The 18,733-nt window shown below is 53.7% G+C and overlaps 1 protein-coding gene across 1 annotated transcript in view; it reads left to right on the top strand.

The window, feature by feature from the left end:
* LOC140492187 (soluble guanylate cyclase 88E-like) overlaps nt 1-18,733 on the top strand; it is a 275,822-nt gene that overhangs the window by 204,183 nt on the left and 52,906 nt on the right. The window contains exons 9-11 of the mRNA XM_072591046.1: nt 5,948-6,065; nt 15,352-15,481; nt 16,406-16,552. Of these exons, the coding sequence (XP_072447147.1) occupies nt 5,948-6,065; nt 15,352-15,481; nt 16,406-16,552 (395 nt within the window). The remainder of the gene's footprint in view (nt 1-5,947; nt 6,066-15,351; nt 15,482-16,405; nt 16,553-18,733) is intronic.

The raw sequence follows: 18,733 nt of genomic DNA, 5'->3' as shown, positions 1-18,733 counted from the left end.
GGTATAGGCAGGTGAGATACAGCTGACACTACTCTTTTAAACTGAAAGTAAAGCATCCCCTACATTGTCCCCATTAAACACTCCCAGCACAGGAATAGCACGGGGTTAAGTGCAGAGTACTTATCAGCCATGTTTGAATGGTGGAGCAGACTCAATGGCCTAATTTCTGCTCCTATTGTCCTATAATCTAATGCTCCCTCTCAAATGCCCCTATCAAACACTCCCACGACAGGGAGAGCGTGAGGCAAATACAAAGTGCTAAATATATTTTCTGCCATTCTGACTTTCCTGATGTTTTGGTCTTGTTCCGAAATATCAGACCAACCCCCTGCTCCAACTCCAAATGCAATGAATCAATACTTCACATAATTTTGGGAGTGTGTTGGAATACTCCCCACTTGCCTGGATGGGTGAAGGTCCAACAATACTCAAGAAGCTTGACACCATCCAGGACAAAGTGTGATTGTTACTACATTAAGATTCACTCCCTCCATCCTGATGCTGTGTAGCAGCAGTCTGTGTTCCATCTACAATAGTCATCGAGGTCTACAGCATGCAAACAGGCCATTCAGCCCAACCTCTGCATGCTGCACAGTTTTCACAATTTAAACTAGTCCCATATGCCTGTTTGGTCCATATCCCTCCATACCTATCCCATCCATGTATCTGTCTAAACGTTTCTCAAATTACAAAATTGTACTCACTTCCACCAATACCTCTGGGAACCTGTACCAGACACTCACTACTCTCTCAATGAAACATTTGCCCCTTTGGACCCTTTATGTATCTCTCCACTCTCACCTTAAACCTATGCCCTCTAGTGTTAGACTTCCCTAACATGGGGAAAAGCTGTTGACTATCTATCTTATTTATGGCTCTCATGATTTTATATCCCACTGGCCCACTTGATCGAGATCTTACTGCATTCCCAGATAAACTTCTTCACTATGTACTACACCACCAATCTTGGTGTCCTTCGCAAACTTACTTACCATACCTCCTAATTTCTCATCAAAATCATTTATGTAAATGATGAGTAACAGTGGACTCAGCACCAATTTTTGTGGCACACTGCTGGTCACAGGCCTCTGCTCTGAAATACAACTCTGTACCATCCCCTCCATCTTCTACCATCAAGCCAATTTTGTATCCAAGGTTAGCTCTCCCTGGATCCAGTGAGGTTTAACATTACTCAACAACCTACCATGCGGTACCTTGTCAAAGGCCTTGCTAAAGTCAATGTAGATAATGTCTACTGCACTACCCTCAACTACTTTCTTTCAAAAACCTCAATCAAATTTGTGAGACATTGTTTCCCATGCACAAAGCAATGCTGACTATCCCAATTGAGTCCTTGCCTCTCTAAATACCTGTAAATCCTGTCTCTCAGAATCCCCTATAACAACTTACCCAGCACAGACATTCGGCTCATTGGTTTGTAGTTCCCAGACAATTCCCTGCAGCCTTTCTGACAGGACATTATCCTCCCTCCAATCTTTGAGCAATTCACCTCTGACTGTTGATGATGCAAATATCTCGACTTGGTGCTATGCAATCTCCTCCTTAGCCTCCCACAAAGTCCTGGAGAACACTTCATCAGGTCCCAGGGATTTATCTACCTTTTTGCATTTTAAGACTTCCAGCACCTCCTCTTCTGTAATGTGGACACTCTTCAAGAGAGTCACTATTTATTTCCCCTAGTTCCCACGCATCCATACGTTTCTCAATGGTAAATACTGACGAGAAGCATTAATTTAGGATCACACCCACCTCTTCTAGCTCTGCACGTAGATAACCATGTTGTTCTTTATGAGGCTCTATTCTCTCCCTACTCTTTTGCCCTTCATGTACTTGTAGAATCTCTTTGGAGTTTCCTTTACTTTATCTGCCAAAGCCATCTTGAGTCTCCTTTTAGCCCTCCTGATTTCTCTCTTATGTGTACTCCAACATCCTCTATACTCCTCATGGAGTTCACTCAATCCCAGCTACCTATACATGTCACATGCCTCCTTCTTTTTCAAGACCTCATCCAGGGTTCCCCATTCCTGCCAGCCTTACCCTTCACTCTAAACAGCCCTGACCCTCATTTACTCACTTCTGGAAGCCTTCCACTTACCAGATGTCCCTTTGCCTGCAAACAGCCTCCCATAATCAACTGTAAAAAGTTCCTGTCTAAGGCCATCAAAATTGGCCTTACCCAATTTAGAACTTTAACTTGTGGACCTTCACCTATCCTTTTCCATAGCTATTTTAAAACTAGTGGAATTATGGTCACTGGTGCCAAAGTGCTGCCCCTCTAACATGTCCATTCCTTACCCTATCTTATTTCCCAAGAGTGGGGTCAGGGTTTGCCCCTTCTCTAGTAAGCCATCAACATACTGCATGAGAAATTCATCCTGAACACACTGAACAAATCTCTCTCCATAGAAACTCTTAACACTATGGCAATTCCAGCCAATGTTGAGAAAGTTAAAATCCTCTACAATTACAATCCAATTATTCTTGCGGCTATCTCTGATTTCCTCACATATTGGTTCCTCAATTTCTAGTTGACAACAAAGTGATTTCCTCCTTTTTATTCCTCGCTTGTACCCATCTAGATAAACCCCTAAGATTGTCTTTTCTCAGTACTGCCATGATGTTCTCCCCATTCGAAAGGCAACTCCCCCATCTCTCTTGCTTCCCCTTCTATCCTTCCTAGATATACCCTGAAACACTGAGCTGCCAGTCCTGTGCCTCCCTCAGCTAAGTTTCTGTAACAGCTATAATATCCCAGTCCCATGTACCCCTCCATGACACTGGTTTATTTGCCTTTTGCATTCAAATAAATGCAGTTTAACCTAGACTTCTCTTGCTTCTGGCCATGCTCTGGCCTGACCTGCCTAGTACTAGGATTTCCAACACTGTCTTTACTATTTTTTCTTGCCCTCATTAATGTCTGGACTGTGCTCAGCCTTCTCTTTCATCTCCTGAGTACTTTGGATCCCACCCCCCACTCCCCCCACCAGAGTGGCTCTAGCAAATCTCCCCACCAGGATATTCATCCCCTTTCAGTTCAAGTGCAACCCGTCCTTCTTGTACAGATAATCTCTGCCCCAGAAGAGATCCCAATGATCCAAGAATCTGAACCCCTGCTTCCTGCACCAGCTTCCAACCATTTATTCATCCGCCAACTCCTCCTATTCCTTCTCTCATGAAGATGTGGCACCAGAAGCAGTCCAGAAATTACTATCCTTGAGGTCCTTCTGCCTCTTCAGGATCTCATCCTTTTCCTACCTATGTCATTGGTACCAATGTGTACAATGACCTGTTTCCTTCCATTTAAGAATTTCATGCAACCACTCAGAGATGTCCCAAACATTATCCTGGAGTGTTGAGTGTGGCCACAGAAATTCCTATCTGTGCCCCTAACTAACAAATCCCCTACGACTAATGCTTGCTTGGACTTTGCCTGACCCTGGTCTACAGCAGACCCAATTGTGACGCCACGGACCTGGCTGATGCTGTTGCACTGCCCCCAACAGTGTCCAAAATGTTATACCTGTTAGAGGGAGGGATAACCACAGGAGACTCCTGCACTACCTGCCTGCCTCTCCTGGTAGTCACCAATCCATCTGTCTGAACCTATAGTGTTACCACACCACTTCACTCAGTGTATATCACACTCTACCCCCCTATATGCTCCTGGGTCTGTCCAAATGCCTCTCCAACTGAACCACACAGTCTGTGAGGAGCTCCAGCTGGTCACACATCTTGCAGGCACAGTCATCAGGGACACTAGACTGCTCCCTGATCTCCCACATCTGACAAGAGGAACATCCCACTGCCCTCACTGCCAGCTCTTGACCCTTCATAGTAAGACAAAGAACAGAATCTTACTTTACCCTTCCTTCCTTGCTGATCTTGGTATTCACAAGATACAGTGTGCAAATTCACTAAGGCTCCTTCAAAGCACCTGCCAAACCCACAACCACTTCCATCTGGAAGGACAAGGGCAGCAGATACATGGGAACACCACCACCTGCAAGTTCCCCTCCAAGACACACACTTGGAAATGTGTTGCCATTCCATCACTGTCACTGGGTCAAAATCCCAGAATTTTCTCCCCAGTGACTTTTGGGTGTTTCTCTCCAAAAGTCACAAAGTAGTAATTCGATGATAGAGGCCTTTCAGAGAGGAAATACATTTCTATCATCAGGGGAAAGAAGGGCTTCCAAAAGCAACCTCTGTTGAAAGGTTACATATTCCAACAAAAATAAATAAATTCTGCCAATTGTGCTGTTGATAATGCAGTGGTGTACCCAGGTGAGCGTGTTCAGGACCATTTGAAAAGGAAGTAGTGCAAAGCAAAAATAAGGTAAACTTGTCAGGGGAAGAGTGAAGCCTTCCTCTTCAGTTTTCTTCCCCTTCCTCTCCCTGAATATTCTGACTGAGTGAATGAAACAGGAGTTGCCATGATTGGCGAGGTTTGCAGATGACTACAGTGGGATTGTCAGGGAAAATTTGGACACCTACCCTTCATGTACTTGTAGAATCTCTTTGGATTTTCCTTTACCTTATCTGCCAAAGCCAGGAGACTGAAGATCCAATCTTTCGGACTGTCAGTCAGAGTTTGATGAAGAGGATCATTGTGAAGGTGTATAGATACTGGGTGAAGACTTGGAGAAAGTGCATAACTTCAATGACTTAGGTGCAATGGCGGCAGAGAGGAAAGTGAGGGAATGTAACAAGGGATCAGCTATGGTTGGAGAGATCTGAGGAAGTACAGTGCTGTTTGAAAATTAATGATGGGAGGAAGAATCTTCACAGTGTTGAGAGTGACCTTGTGCAGAAACCTGGGCAACATTGAAAAGAGAGAAGTAGCGACTCAATCCAGATGAGATATAGACACTGAGAAGGATGTCTCCAGTGAGGAGAAAGGACAAAATCAGGAACCTCTACATCAGCGAGTCAGTGAGTACACAATTTTAAGGAGATTGAGATGGTCATTGAAATCTCTTGCAGAGAGAATGTGAGACAGAGAGAGAAAGAGAGGGGAGTTGGTGTGGTGAGAAAGTGATGGAAATGGAATCACCAGGAAGCAGGAAACAAGGAGATGCTACGATCAGTTGGAAAGCTGCAGGAGAGATAAACAGTGGGTTCAGTGAAGAAATAGGGAATTGACAGGTAGAGATGGGGAAGGGTACAGACTAGCATTGCGGTGACTCCAAGTCAAGTGGGAGAAAGAAGAAAATATGGGCTGAGATCATTCATTAGGAAAGGTTATGTAATAAAGAAAGAGGCAGTACAAATTTGGGACAATTATACATTGTCTACTGTTGCACTCCCTTTGAAAGCAGTGAATTCCACATCATTTCCATTCGCTGTGTAAAACAGTAATTCCTCATACCCTGGGAGATAGTGAGGATTACAGATACTACAGGGTCAGAGACAATGATGTGTCATGCTGGAAAAGGCACAGCAGGTCAGGCAGCATCCAAGGAGCAGGAGAGTCAACGTTTCAGTCCCGATGAAGGGTCCTGCCCGAAATGTCGACTCTCCTTCTTCTTGGAGCAGCCTGACCTGCTCTGCTGATTCCTCATTTCCTGTCCCATACCACGTACCCATAATATTTTATCTGCGTCCTTTAGCTCTTACACAATCAGCTAATTCACTCTGCCTATCTGATTGAAACCCGTCCTCACCACGTATCTAACTCTCCCCAGCGGCCTTCAGCACAATCCCAGCTTCTCCCTGGGATCACCCTGGAGCTCATCTCCCTCATTCATGGATCCATTCTGTCAATTCCCTCTGCACTGTCTCCAAGACCCTCCCATTCTCCCTGCAGTGTGAACTATGGTCACCACAAGATGACATGATCTAGATGGGGAATGTCGAACAGGGATTGTGCAGGAAACAGTGCCTGAACCGTGTATGTGTTTGTGTGTGTCTTTCTGTGCTATTGCAGATGGGAACAGTTCCAATACACTGGAGAGCTGTGGGGACGGCAGCCGCTGCCTCAGGCTGAAGGGGCAGATGCGATTCATGTCAGAGTGGGAATCGATCATCTTCCTGGGAACTCCAGTGTAAGAAGCGGAGCGATAAAGGGGAACTGCTGATGGGGCTAGTCACCAAAAGGAAAGGGTGGCTGCGACCAGGTGGAGGGGTAGGGGAAGGGGTGACCAGGGATTGAGGGGCTGAGCAAGTGATGGCGGGGCAGCAAGCTGATGAAGGGAGCATTGAGGGAGTGGCAAGGGAAGGGGGTTTGATGGTGGGGGAGCATGTGCGGGTGATGGGAGGCAGAGTGTGGAAGGTCAGGGAAGTGAGCCAGAGGTTGGTGTGTAGGTTGGTCAGGGGCAACTGTTAGAGGTCGGAGGCAGTGAGCAGGGGTCAGGGGGCGGTGTGCAGGGACAGTGAGCAGCGATCAGGGGGCAATGAGCAGGGGTCAGGGGGCAGTGAGCAGGGTCAGGGGACGGTGAGCAGGGGTCAGGAGGCGGTGAGCAGGGGAAAGGGGGCAGGGAGCAGGGGTCAGGGGACGGTGAGCAGGGTCAAGGACAGTGAACAGGGGTCAGGGGGCAGTGCGCAGGGACAGGGACAGAGAGCAGGGCTCAGGGACAGTGAACAGTGGTGAGAGACAGTGAGTAGGGGTCAGGGACAGTGAGCAGGGATCATGAGACAGAGAGCAGGGGTCAGGGACAGAGGGCAGGAGTCAGGGACAGAGAGCAGGGGTCAGGGACAGAGTAAAAACAATGACTGCAGATGGTGGAAACCAGATTTTGGATTGGTGGTGCAGGAAGAGCACAGCAGTTCAGGCAGCATCCGAGGAGCAGCAAAATAGACGTTTCTGGCAAAAGCCCATCATCAGAGACAGAGGGCAGGGTCAGAGACGGAGAGCAGAGATCAGGGACAGAGACAAGGGGTCAAGGACAGAGACAGGGATCAGGAAAAGGGTACAGGGGTCAGGGACAGTAAGCAGGGGTCAGGGACAGAGAGCAGGGGTCAGGGACAGTGACCAGGGACAGGGACAGAGAGCAGGGGTCAGCGACAGTGAGCAGGGATCAGGAACAGAGGACAGGGGTCAGAGACAGTGAGCAGGGGTCAGGGACAGTGACCAGGGACAGGGACAGAGAGCAGGGGTCAGGGACAGTGAGCAGGCTCAGGGACAGTGAGCAGGGGTCAGGGGTCAGTGAGCAGGGACACGGACAGAGGGCAGGGGTCAGAGACAGTGAGCAGAGGTCAGGGAAAGTGAGCAGGGTCAGGGACAGAGAGAAGGGGTCAGGGACAGTGAGCAGGCTCAGGGACAGTGAGCAGGGGACAGTGAGCAGGGGTTAGGGACAGTAAGTAGGGTGCAGGAACAGTGAACAGGGGGCAGTGAGCATGGGTCAGGGACAGTGGGCAGGGGTCAGGGACAGTGAGCAGGGTCAGGGACAGGGAGCAGGGATCAGGGACAGTGAACAGTGGTGAGAGACAGTGAGTAGGGGTCAGGGACAGTGAGCAGGGATCATGAGACAGAGAGCAGGGGTCAGGGACAGATGGCCAGGGTCAGGGACAGAGAGCAGGAGCCAGGGACAGTGAGCAGGGTCAGGGACAGTGAGCAGGGGGCAGTGAGCAGGGGTCAGGGACAGTGAGCAGGGTCAGGGACAATGAGCCGGGGTCAGGAACAGTGAGCAGGGGTCAGGAACAGTGAGCACGGGTCAGTGACATGGGTCAGGGAGAGTGTGCAGGGGTCAGGGACAGTAAGCAGAGGTCAAGGACAGTGAGCAGAGACAGGGACAGAGAGCAGGGGTCAGGGACAGAGAGCAGGAGCCAGGGACAGTGAGCAGGGGTCAGGGACAGTGAGCAGGGTCAGGGACAGTGAGCAGGGGGCAGTGAGCAGGGGTCAGGGAGAGTGAGCAGGGGTCAGGGACAGAGAGCAGGGATCAGGGACAGAGAGCAGGGTCAGGGACAGTGACCAGGGGTCAGGGACAGCGAGCAGGGTCAGGGACAGAGGGCAGGGGTCAGGGATAGAGGGTAGGGATCAGAGACAGAGAGCAAGGGTCAGGGACAGAGTACAGGGGTCACGGAGAGTAAGCATAGGTCAGGGACAGTGAGCATGGTCAGGGACAGTGAGCAGGGGGCAGTGAGCAGGGGTCAGGGATAGTGAGCAGGGTCAGGGACAGTGAGCCGGGGTCAGGAACAGTGAGCAGGGGTCAGGAACAGTGAGCACGGGTCAGTGAGCATGGGTCAGGGAGAGTGCGCAGGGGTCAGGGACAGTGAGCAGGGACAGGGACAGAGAGCAGGGGTCAGGGACAGAGAGCAGGAGCCAGGGACAGTGAGCAGGGGTCAGGGACAGTGAGCAGGGTCAGGGACAGTGAGCAGGGGGCAGTGAGCATGGGTCAGGGAGAGTGAGCAGGGGTCAGGAACAGTGAGCATGGGTCAGGGATAGTGCGCAGGAGTCAGGGGCAGTGAGCAGGGGTCAGGGGGCAGTGAGCAGGGACAGGACAGAGAGCAGGGCCAGGGACAGTGAGCAGGAGTCAGGGGCCAGTGAGCAGAGACAAGGACCGAGGGCAGGGATCAGCGATAGTGAGCAGTGGTCAGGAAAAGTGAGCAAGGTCAGGGACATAGAGCAGGGGTCAGGTACAGTGAGCAGGGCTCAGGGACAGAGGGAAGGGGTCAGGACAGAGGGTAGGGGTCAGGGACAGAGAGCAGGGGTCAGGAACAGTGATTTCCAGCATCTGCAGTCCTCACTTTCTCACAATAAGCAGGTGTCAGGGACAGAGAGCAGGTGTCAAGGACAGTGAGCAAGGGTCAGGGGGCAGTGAGCAGGGATAGGGACAGAGAGCAGGAGTCAGGGACAGACAGCAGGGATCAGAGACAGAGGGCAGGTGTCATGGACAGAGAGCAGGGATCAGGGACAGAGGGCAGGGATCAGAGACAGAGAGCAGGGATAAGGGAGAGTGACCAGGGGTCAGGGACAGAGAGCAGGGATCAGGGACAGAGAGCAGGGTCAGGGACAGAGAGCAGGGTCAGGGACAGAGGGCAGGGATCAGAGACAGAGAGCAGGCATCAAGGACAGTGACCAGGGGTCAGGGACAGAGTGCAGGGGTCAGGGACAGCGAGCAGGGTCAGGGTCAGAGGGCAGGGGTCAGGGATAGAGAGCAGGGGTCAGGGACAGAGAGCAGGGGTCAGGGAGAGTAAGCAGAGGTCAGGGACAGTGAGCAAGGTCAGGGACAGTGAGCAGGGGGCAGTGAGCAGGGGTCAGGGACAGTGAGTAGGGTCAGGGACAGTGAGCCGGGGTCAGGAACAGTGAGCAGGGGTCAGGAACAGTGAGCAGGGGTCAGGAACAGTGAGCACGGGTCAGTGAGCATGGGTCAGGGACAGTGCGCAGGGGTCAGGGACAGTAAGCAGAGGTCAAGGACAGTGAGCAGAGACAGGGACAGAGAGCAGGGGTCAGGGACAGAGAGCAGCAGCTAGGGACAGAGAGCAGGAGACAGGGACAGTGAGCAGGAAGCAGTGAGCAGGGGTCAGGGACAGTGAGCAGGGGGCAGTGAGCAGGGGTCAGGGAGAGTGAGCAGGGGTCAGGGAGAGTGAGCAGGGGTCAGGAACAGTGAGCATGGGTCAGGGACAGAGAGCAGAGATCATGGACAGAGTGCAGGGGTCAGGGATAGTAAACAGGGGTCAGGGACGGAGAGCAGGACGCAGGGACAGTCAGCAGGGGTCGGGGGCAGTGAGCAGGGATCAGGGACAGTGAGCAGGGGTCAGGGACAGAGGGCAGTGGTCAGGGACAGAGAGCAGGGATCAGGGACAGCGTGCAGGGGTCAGGGACAGATTGCAGGGGTCAGGGACAGGAAGCAGGGGCCAGGGACAGAGAGTAGGGGTCAGGGACAGTAAGCAGGGTCAGGGACAGTGAGCAGGGGGCAGTGAGCAGAGGTCAGGAACAGTGAGCAGGGTCAGGGACAGAGAGCAGGGGTCAGGGACAGTGAGCAGGGTCAGGGACAGTGAGCAGGGTCAGGGACAGAGAGCAGGGGTCAGGGACAGTGAGCAGGCTCAGGGACAGTGAGCAGGGGTCAGGGGCCAGTGAGCAGGGACAAGGACAGAGGGCAGGGGTCAGAGACAGTGAGCAGCGGTCAGGAAATGTGAGTAGGGTCAGGGACAGAGAGCAGGGGTCAGGGACAGTGAGCAGGGGTCAGGGACAGAGGGAAGTGGTCAGGGACAGAGGGTAGGGATCAGGGACAGAGAGCAGGGGTCAGGAACAGTGATTTCCAGCATCTGAAGTCCTCACTTTCTCACAATAAGCAGGTGTCAGGGACAGAGAGCAGGTGTCAAAGACAGTGAGCAAGGGTCAGGGGGCAGTGAGCAGGGATAGAGACAGAGAGCAGGGGTCAGGGACAATGAGTATGGATCAGGGACAGAGAGCAGGAGTCAGGGACAGAGAGCAGGGGTCAGGGACAGTGACCAGGGGTCAGGAACAGAGTGCAGGTGTCAAGGAAAGTAAGCAGAGGTCAGGGACAGTGAGCAGGGACAGGGATAGAGAGCAGGGGTCAGGGACAGAGAGCAGGAGCCAGGGACAGTGAGCAGGGTCAGGGACAGTGAGCAGGGGTCAGGAACAGAGGGCAGGGGTTAGGTACAGAGAGCGGGGTCAGAGACTGAGAGCAGGGATCAGAGACAGAGTGCAGGGGTCAGGGACAGAGAGCAGGGGTCAGGGACAGAGAACAAGGGTCGGGGGCAGTGAGCAGGGACAGGGACAGGGACAGATAGCAGGGGTCAGGGACAGTGAGCATGGATCAGGGACAGAGGGCAGGGATCAGAGACAGAGATCAGGGATCAGGGAGAGTGACCAGGGGTCAGGGACAGAGAGCAGGGATCATGGACAGAGTGCAGGGGTCAGGGACTGTAAGCAGGGGTCAGGGACAGTGAGCAGGGGTCAGTGAGCATGCATCAGGGACAGAGAGCTGGGGTCAGGGACAGAGAGCAGGGGTCATGACAGATGGCTGGGGTGAGGGACAGAGGTCAGGGGACAGGGACAGAGCAGTGGTCAGGGTCAGAGGGCAGGTGTCAGGCACAGAGAGCAGGGATCAGGGACAGAGGGCAGGGGTCAGAGACAGAGAGCAGGGATCAGGGACAGAGAGCAGGGGTCAGGGACAGAGAGCAGGAGCCAGGGCCAGTGAGCAGGGACAGGGACAGTGAGCAGGAAGCAGTGAGCAGGGGTCAGGGACAGTGAGCAGGGTCAGGGACAGTGAGCAGGAAGCAGTGAGCAGGGGTCAGGGACAGTGAGCAGGGGACAGTGAGCAGGGGTCAGGGACAGTGCGCAGGGGTCAGGGACAGAGGGCAGGGATCAGGGACAGTGACCAGGGGTCAGGGACAGAGAGCAGAGATCATGGACAGAGTGCAGGGGTCAGGGATAGTAAACAGGAGTCAGGGACAGTGAGCAGGGGTCAGGGGGCAGTGAGCAGGGATCAGGAACAGAGGGCAGGGGTAAGAGACAGTGAGCACGGGTCAGGGACAGTGACCAGGGACAGGACAGAGAGCAGGGGTCAGGGACAGTGAGCAGGCTCAGGGACAGTGAGCAGGGACAAGGACAGAGGGCAGGGGTCAGAGACAGTGAGCAGTGGTCAGGAAATGTGAGCAAGGTCAGGGACAGAGAGCAGGGTCAGGGACAGTGAGCAGGGGTCAGGGACAGAGGGAACGGGTCAGGGACAGAGGGTAGGGGTCAGGGACAGCGAGCAGGTGTGAAGGACAGTGAGCAAGGGTCAGGGGGCAGTGAGCAGGGATAGGGACTGAGAGCAGGGGTTAGGAACAGAGGGCAGTGGTCAGGGACAGAGAGCAGGGATCAGGGACAGGGTGCAGGGGTCAGGGACAGTAAGCAGGGATCAGGGACAGATTGCAGGGGTCAGGGACAGGAAGCAGTGGCCAGGGACAGAGAGTTGGGGTCAGGGACAGTAAGCAGGGTCAGGGACAGTGAGCAGGGGGCAGTGAGCAGGGGTCAGAAACAGTGAGCAGGGTCAGGGACAGAGAGCAGGGGTCAGGAACACTGAGCAGTGTCAGGGACAGTGACCAGGGATCAGGGACAGAGAGCAGAGATCATGGACAGAGTGCAGGGGTCAGGGATAGTAAACAGGAGTCAGGGACAGTGAGCAGGGGTCAGGGGGCAGTGAGCAGGGATCAGGAACAGAGGGCAGGGGTAAGAGACAGTGAGCAGGGTCAGGGGCAGAGAGCAGGGGTCAGGGACAGTGAGCAGGGGCAGGGACAATAAGCAGGGGACAGTGAGCAGGGGTCAGGGACAGAGAGCAGGGGTCAGGAACAGTGATCTCAAACATCTGCAGTCCTCACTTTCTTCCAGTAAGCAGGGTTCAGGGACAGAGGGCAGGGGTCAGGGACAGTGAGCAAGTGTCAGGGGACAATGAGCAGGGACAGGGACAGAGAGCAGGGGTCAGGGACAGAGAGTAGGGTTCAGGGACAGTGACCAGAGATCAGTGACAGACAGCAGGGATCAGGGGGCAGTGAGCAGGGACAGGGACAGAGGACAGGGGTCAGAAAAAAAAAGCAGCGTTCAGGGACAGTGAACAGGGGTCAGGGACAGTGAGCAGGCTCAGGGACAGTGAGCAGGGGGCATTGGGCTGGTATCTGGGACAGTGAGCAGGGGTCAGGAACACTGAGCAGGTGTCAGGAACACTGAGCAGGGGGCAGTGAGCATGGGTCAGGGACAGTGTGTAGGGGTCAGGGACAGAGGACAGGGGTCTGGGACAGAGAGCAGGGATCCGGGGCAGTGACCAGGGGTCAGGGACAGAATGCAGGGGTCAGGGACAGTGACCAGGGACAGGGACAGAGAGCAGGGTTCAGGGACAGAGTGCAGGGATCAGGGAAAGTTACCAGGGGCCTGGGACAGAGAGCAGGGTTCAGGGACAGAGTGCAGGGATCAGGGAAAGTTACCAGGGGCCTGGGACAGAGAGCAGGGATCAGGGACAGAGTGCAGGGGTCAGGGACAGGAAGCAGTGGTCAGGGACAGAGAGCAGGGGTCAGGGACAGTGAGCAGGAGTCAGGGGGCAGTGAGCAGGGATCTGGGATAGAGAGCAGGGGTTAGCAACAGAGAGCAGGGATCCGGAACAGAGGGCAGGGGTCAGAGACAGTGAGCAGGGGTCATGGACAGTGACCAGGGACAGGGACAGAGAGCAGGGGTCAGGGTGCAGTGAGCAGGGTCAGGGACAGAGAGCAGGGGACAGGGATAGTGAGCAGGGTCAGGGACAGAGAGCAGGGGTCAGGGACAGAGAGCAGGGGTCAGGAACAGAGGGCAGGTGTCAGGGACAGTGAGCAAGGGTCAGGGGGCAGTGAGCAGGGACAGCGACATAGAGCAGGGGTCCGGGACAGTGAGCACAGATCAGGGACAGTGACCAGGGGTCAAGGACAGAGTGCAGATATGAGGGACAGAGAGCAGGGGTCAGGGACAGTAAGCAGGGTCAGGGACAGTGAGCAGGGGGCAGTGAGCAGGAGTCAGGGACAGTGAGCAGGCTCAGGGACAGTGAGCAGGGGTCAGGTACAGTGAGCAGGGGTCAGGAACAGTGAACAGGGGGCAGTGAGTGTGGGTCAGGGACAGTGAGCAGGGGTCCGGGACAGAGGGCAGGGGTCCGGGACAGAGAGCAGGGATCAGGAACAGAGGGCAGGGGTCAGAGACAGAGAGCAGGGATCGGGGTCAGTGACCAAGGGTCAGGGACAGAGAGCAGGGATCAGGGACAGTGAGCACGGATCAGGGACAGAGGGCAGGAATCAGAGACAGAGAACAGGGATCAGGGAGAGTAAGCAGGGGTCAGGGAGAGTGAGCAGGGACAGGGACAGAGTGCAGGGGTCAGGGACAGTGAGCAGGGGTCAGGGACAGAGGGCAGGAATCAGAGACAGAGAGCAGAGATCAGGGACAGTGACCAGGGATCAGGGACAAAGAGCAGGGATCAGGGACAGAGTGCAGGGGCCAAGGACAGTAAGCAGGGGTCAGGGACAGAGAGCAGGGGTCAGGGCCAGTGAGCAAGGGTCAGGCGGCAGTGAGCAGGGACAGGTACAGAGAGCAGGGGTCAGGGACAGTTAGCATAGATCACGGACAGAGGGCAGCGGTCAGGGACAGTGACCAGGGGTCAGGGAGAGAGAGCAGGGATCAGCTACAGTGACCAGGGTCAGGGACAGAGAGCAGGATTCAGGGACAGAGTGCAGGGATCAGGGAAAGTTACCAGTGGTCAGGGACAGAGAGCAGGGGTCATGGACAGTGAGCAGGGGTCAGGGTGCAGTGAGCAGGGTCAGGGACAGAGAGCAGGGGACAGGGACAGTGAGCAGGGTTAGGGACAGTGACCAGGGTCAGGGACAGAGAGTAGGGGTCAGGGTGCAGTGAGCAGGGTCAGGGACAGAGAGCAGGGGACAGGGATAGTGAGCAGGGTCAGGGACAGAGAGCAGGGGTCAGGGACAGTGAGCAGGGGACAATGAGCAGGTGGCAGGGACAGTGAGCAGGGGTCAGGGACAGAGGGCATTGGTCAGGGACAGAGAGCAGGGGTTAGGGACAGAGGGCAGGGGTCAGGGACAGAGTGCAGGGGTCTGTGTGAAGTCGTGGGGAAGTGAGCGTGAGATCATGCGACAGTGAGCTGGAAGTCGGGGGCAGTGACCAAAGAACAAAACAGGAACAAACCAGTACAGGAACAGGCGCTTCAGCCCTCAGACCCTGCGCCGACACATTTTGCTCTTCCACACTAAAACTGTCTTCACTTACAGGATCTGTATCCCTCTACTCCCTTCCTATTCACTTATTCATCCAGGTGTTTCTTGAATGCTGCTGTGTGTCTGCTTCCACCACCTCCTCTGGCAGCGCATTCCAGACACCACCCTTTGTGTGAAAACATTGTCTCACACATCTCTTTTAAACTTCGCCCCCTTAGTAATGGGAAAAAATCCTCACACTTTCCACTCTATCCATACCATTCAGCATCTTATAATCTTCTATCAGGTTGCATTCCAGTGAAAACAAACCCAGTCTATCCAACCTTTCTTCCTAACTAAAATCCCCCATACCAGGTAACATCCTGGTAAACCGTTTCTGTACCCTCTCCAAAGCATCCACATCCTTCTGGTAGTGACCAGAACTATACACAATATTCCAAGTGTGGTTCTATTAAGCTGCAGCATAACTTGTCTATCCAGGGTTATCCTGCCAACCTTCTTAAACAATGAGACAACATTGGATAATTGGAAGTAAGGGGGCAGTGAGCGTGAGGCCTAGGGCAGTGAGTGAGAGGTCAGGGACAGTGAAAGATAGGTCACGAGGCAGTGAACATGTGACAGTCAGTACTGAGTTGAAGGCAGAAAGTACAGTTGGTACCTGACCATTGATGCGATGATGACCCTGTTGGCCTTGTGTTACAGAATGGAGAGCCTGGGTGCTATGTTTAAGACAGGATTGTACATCAATGACCTCAGTATGCACGATTCAAGCCGAGACCTGGTTCTTGCTGGCACCCAGCAGTCTGAGGAACTGAAGAGAGCGCTCATCCAGGTCAGAGAGTGGGGACTGGTCTCTGTTTGTCTTGGAGCATGGAAGAAGCAATGTTAATGGCAGCTCGGGGCAGGGCTGGCACTCAAGACATTGGAGGCATGACATGGATGTCAGTGCATTTCAGTGGGTGCTATGGGATATTGGTGGGTGTTGTTGGATATCGATGGGTGCTGTAGGGTACTGCGGGCTGTGTGGTATTGATAGGTGCTGAAGGCCATATCGGACTGGGGCCCTGTGGTACTGGAGGCAATGGGGTACTGGGGTTGTGTGGTACTGAAGGGTGCTGTGTGGTACTAGGGAGGGTTCTGGGTGCTGTGTGGTGCTGCAGGGTATTGGGTGGTGCTGTGTGGTACTGGGAGGTGCTGTATGCTACTGGGGGATACTGGGTACTGTGTGGTACTGGGGGGGTGCTGTGTGGCATTGGGAGGTCCTGTGTGGTACCTGGGGGTGCTGTGTGGTATTGGGAGGTGCTGTGTGGTACTGGGGATGCTGGGTTTTGTGAGGTACTGGGGGATGTTGTGTGGTACTGGAGGGTGCTGTGTGGCACTGAAAGGCGCTGTGTGATACTGGAGGGTGTTGTATGATACTAGCGGGTGCTGTGTAGTACTGGGAGGTGCTGGGTGTTGTGTGATACTGGGGGGTGCTGGGTGTTGTGAGGTACTGGAGGGTGCTGTGTGGTATTAGAGGGTGCTGTATGGTACTGGGGCTGCTGGGTGCTGTTAGGTACAGGTGAGTTATAGAGGCTGTGAAGTTTTGGGTGCTGTGAGGTGCTGGGAGCCATGTGGTACGAATGGGTGCTGGGGGTTGTGTGATACTGTGGTATTGTGTAGTAGGGTTGATGGCGGTGTTATCTGGTGTAGCATCAAGTTGTTCAGGTTCCTCACCACGTTCATAGCATCTGTTTTGTTGATTCCATTGTTTCAGGAACAGAAAAAGTCAAGCAAACTTGAGGAGAGCATGAAGATGCTGGACTATGAGATGAAGAAGACAGATGATCTCCTGTATCGGATGATTCCGAAACCTGTCGCTAAGAGTCTTCGGAAAGGATTGCCTTCTGTTAACACTTGTGAGGTCAGCCCATTTGACCAAGATTCCCAAAGGATGTACTCAAACTGATTGTGACTGGGTACACGTTCCATTAACAAATGACCAACGAGGCAGTGCTGAAACTGCCCAAACACTCGCATACCTTGATACTACTCATACATCTCAATACAGCCTGTGTGCCTCGATAACGCCTGGGAATGCTGAGCCTGCCCAGATACCCTGTGCCCTGATACTGCCTTGGAGTACTGAGCATGCCCAGATACCCTGTGCCCTGATACCACCTGGGAGTACTGAGCATGCCCAGATACACTGTACCCTGACACTGCCAGGGAATGCTGAGCATGCCCAGATACACTGTGCCCTGATACTGCCTGGGAATACTGAGCCTGCCCAGATACCCTGTACCTTGATACCGCCTGGGAATACTGAGCCTGCCCAGATACCCTGTGCTGAGATACTGCCTGGGAATACTGAGCCTGCCCAGATACCCTGTACCCTGATACTGCCTGGGAATACTGAGCCTGCCCAGAAACACTGTACCCTGATACTGCCCTGGGAATATTGTGCCTCCCAAGATACCCTGCACCCTGATACTGCCTTGGGAATGCTGAGCTGCCCAGCTACCCTGTACCCTGATACTGCCCAGGAATACTGAGGATGCCCAGATACCCTGTACTCTGATACTGCCTGGGAATAACTGAGCCTGCCCAGATATCCTGTGCCATGATACTGCCTGGGAATACTGAGCATGCCCAGATAGCCTGTACCCTGATATTACCCTGGGATACTGCGCCGGTCCAGATACCCTATACCCTGATACAGTCCTGGGAATACTGAGATTGCCCAAATAACCTGTACCCTGATACTGTCCTGGGAATAGTGTACGTGCCCAGATACCCTGTACCCTGATACTGCCTGGAAATACTGAGCATGGCCAGATACCTTGTACCCTGATACTGCCTGGGAATACTGAGCCTGCCAAGATACCCTGTACCCTGATACTGCCTGGGAATGCTGTGCTCCCCAAATACCCAGTCCCCTGATACTGCCCTGGGAATGCTGATCATGCCCAGATACCCTGTACCCTGATACTGCCTGGGAATACTGAGCATGCCCAGATACTCTGTACCCTAATACTGCCCGGGAATACCAAGCTTGCCCAGATACCCTGTACCCTGACACAACCTTGGAATACTAAGCCTGGCCAGATACTCTGTCCCCGATACTGCCCGGGAATACTGAGCCTGCCCAGATACCCTGTATCCTGATACTGCCTGGGATTACTGAGCCTGCCCAGATACCCTGTACCCTGATACTGCCCGGGAATACTGAGCCTGCCCAGAAACCCTGTCCCCAGATACTGCCTGGGAATACTAAACTTTCCCAGATGCCCTGTACCCTGAAACAACTTTGGAAGTACTCTGCACTTAAATATGTATTGCTGGAAAAGCGCAGCAGGTCAGGCAGCATCAAAGGAGCAGGAGAATCGACATTTAAGGCATAAGCCCTTCTACAGCATCTGCAGTCCTCACTTTCTCCTTTCAGATACTCTGCACCCTGATACTGCCCTGGAATACTAAGTTTGCCTAGGTACTCTGTCCCCGATACTGCCCAGGAATACAGAGCCTGCACAGATACCCTGTACCCTGATACTACCCAGGAATACTGAGCCTGCACAGATACCCTGTACCCTGATACTGCCTGGGAGTAATGAGCATGCCCAGATACTCTGTACCCTGATACTGCCTGGGAATACTAAAGTGGCCCAGACACCCTGTACCCTGATACAGCCTTGGACTGCTAAGCATGGCCAGGTACTCTGTCCCCGATTCTTCCCGGGAAGACTGAGCCTGCCCAGATACCCTGTACCCTGATACTGCCTGGGAATACTGAGCCTGCCAAGATGCCCTATACCCTGATACTGCCTGGGAATACTGAGCCTGCCAAGATGCCCTGTACCCTGATACTGCCTGGGAATACTGAGCCTGCCAAGATGCCCTGTACCCTGATACTGCCTGGGAATACTGATCATGCCCAGATACCCAGTCCCATGATACTGCCTGGAATGGTTAGTTGCGTAGAAACCCAGTCCCCTGATACTGCCCTGGGAATACTGAGCTGCCCAGATACCCTGTACCCTGATAATGCCCAGGAATACTGATCATGCCCAGATACCCTGTACTCTGATACTGCCTGGGAGTGCAG

The sequence above is a fragment of the Chiloscyllium punctatum genome, chromosome 20 (genome assembly GCF_047496795.1).
Source record: "Chiloscyllium punctatum isolate Juve2018m chromosome 20, sChiPun1.3, whole genome shotgun sequence".
Lineage (NCBI taxonomy): Eukaryota > Metazoa > Chordata > Chondrichthyes > Orectolobiformes > Hemiscylliidae > Chiloscyllium > Chiloscyllium punctatum.
This window is presented reverse-complemented; position numbering and strand designations above follow the sequence as displayed.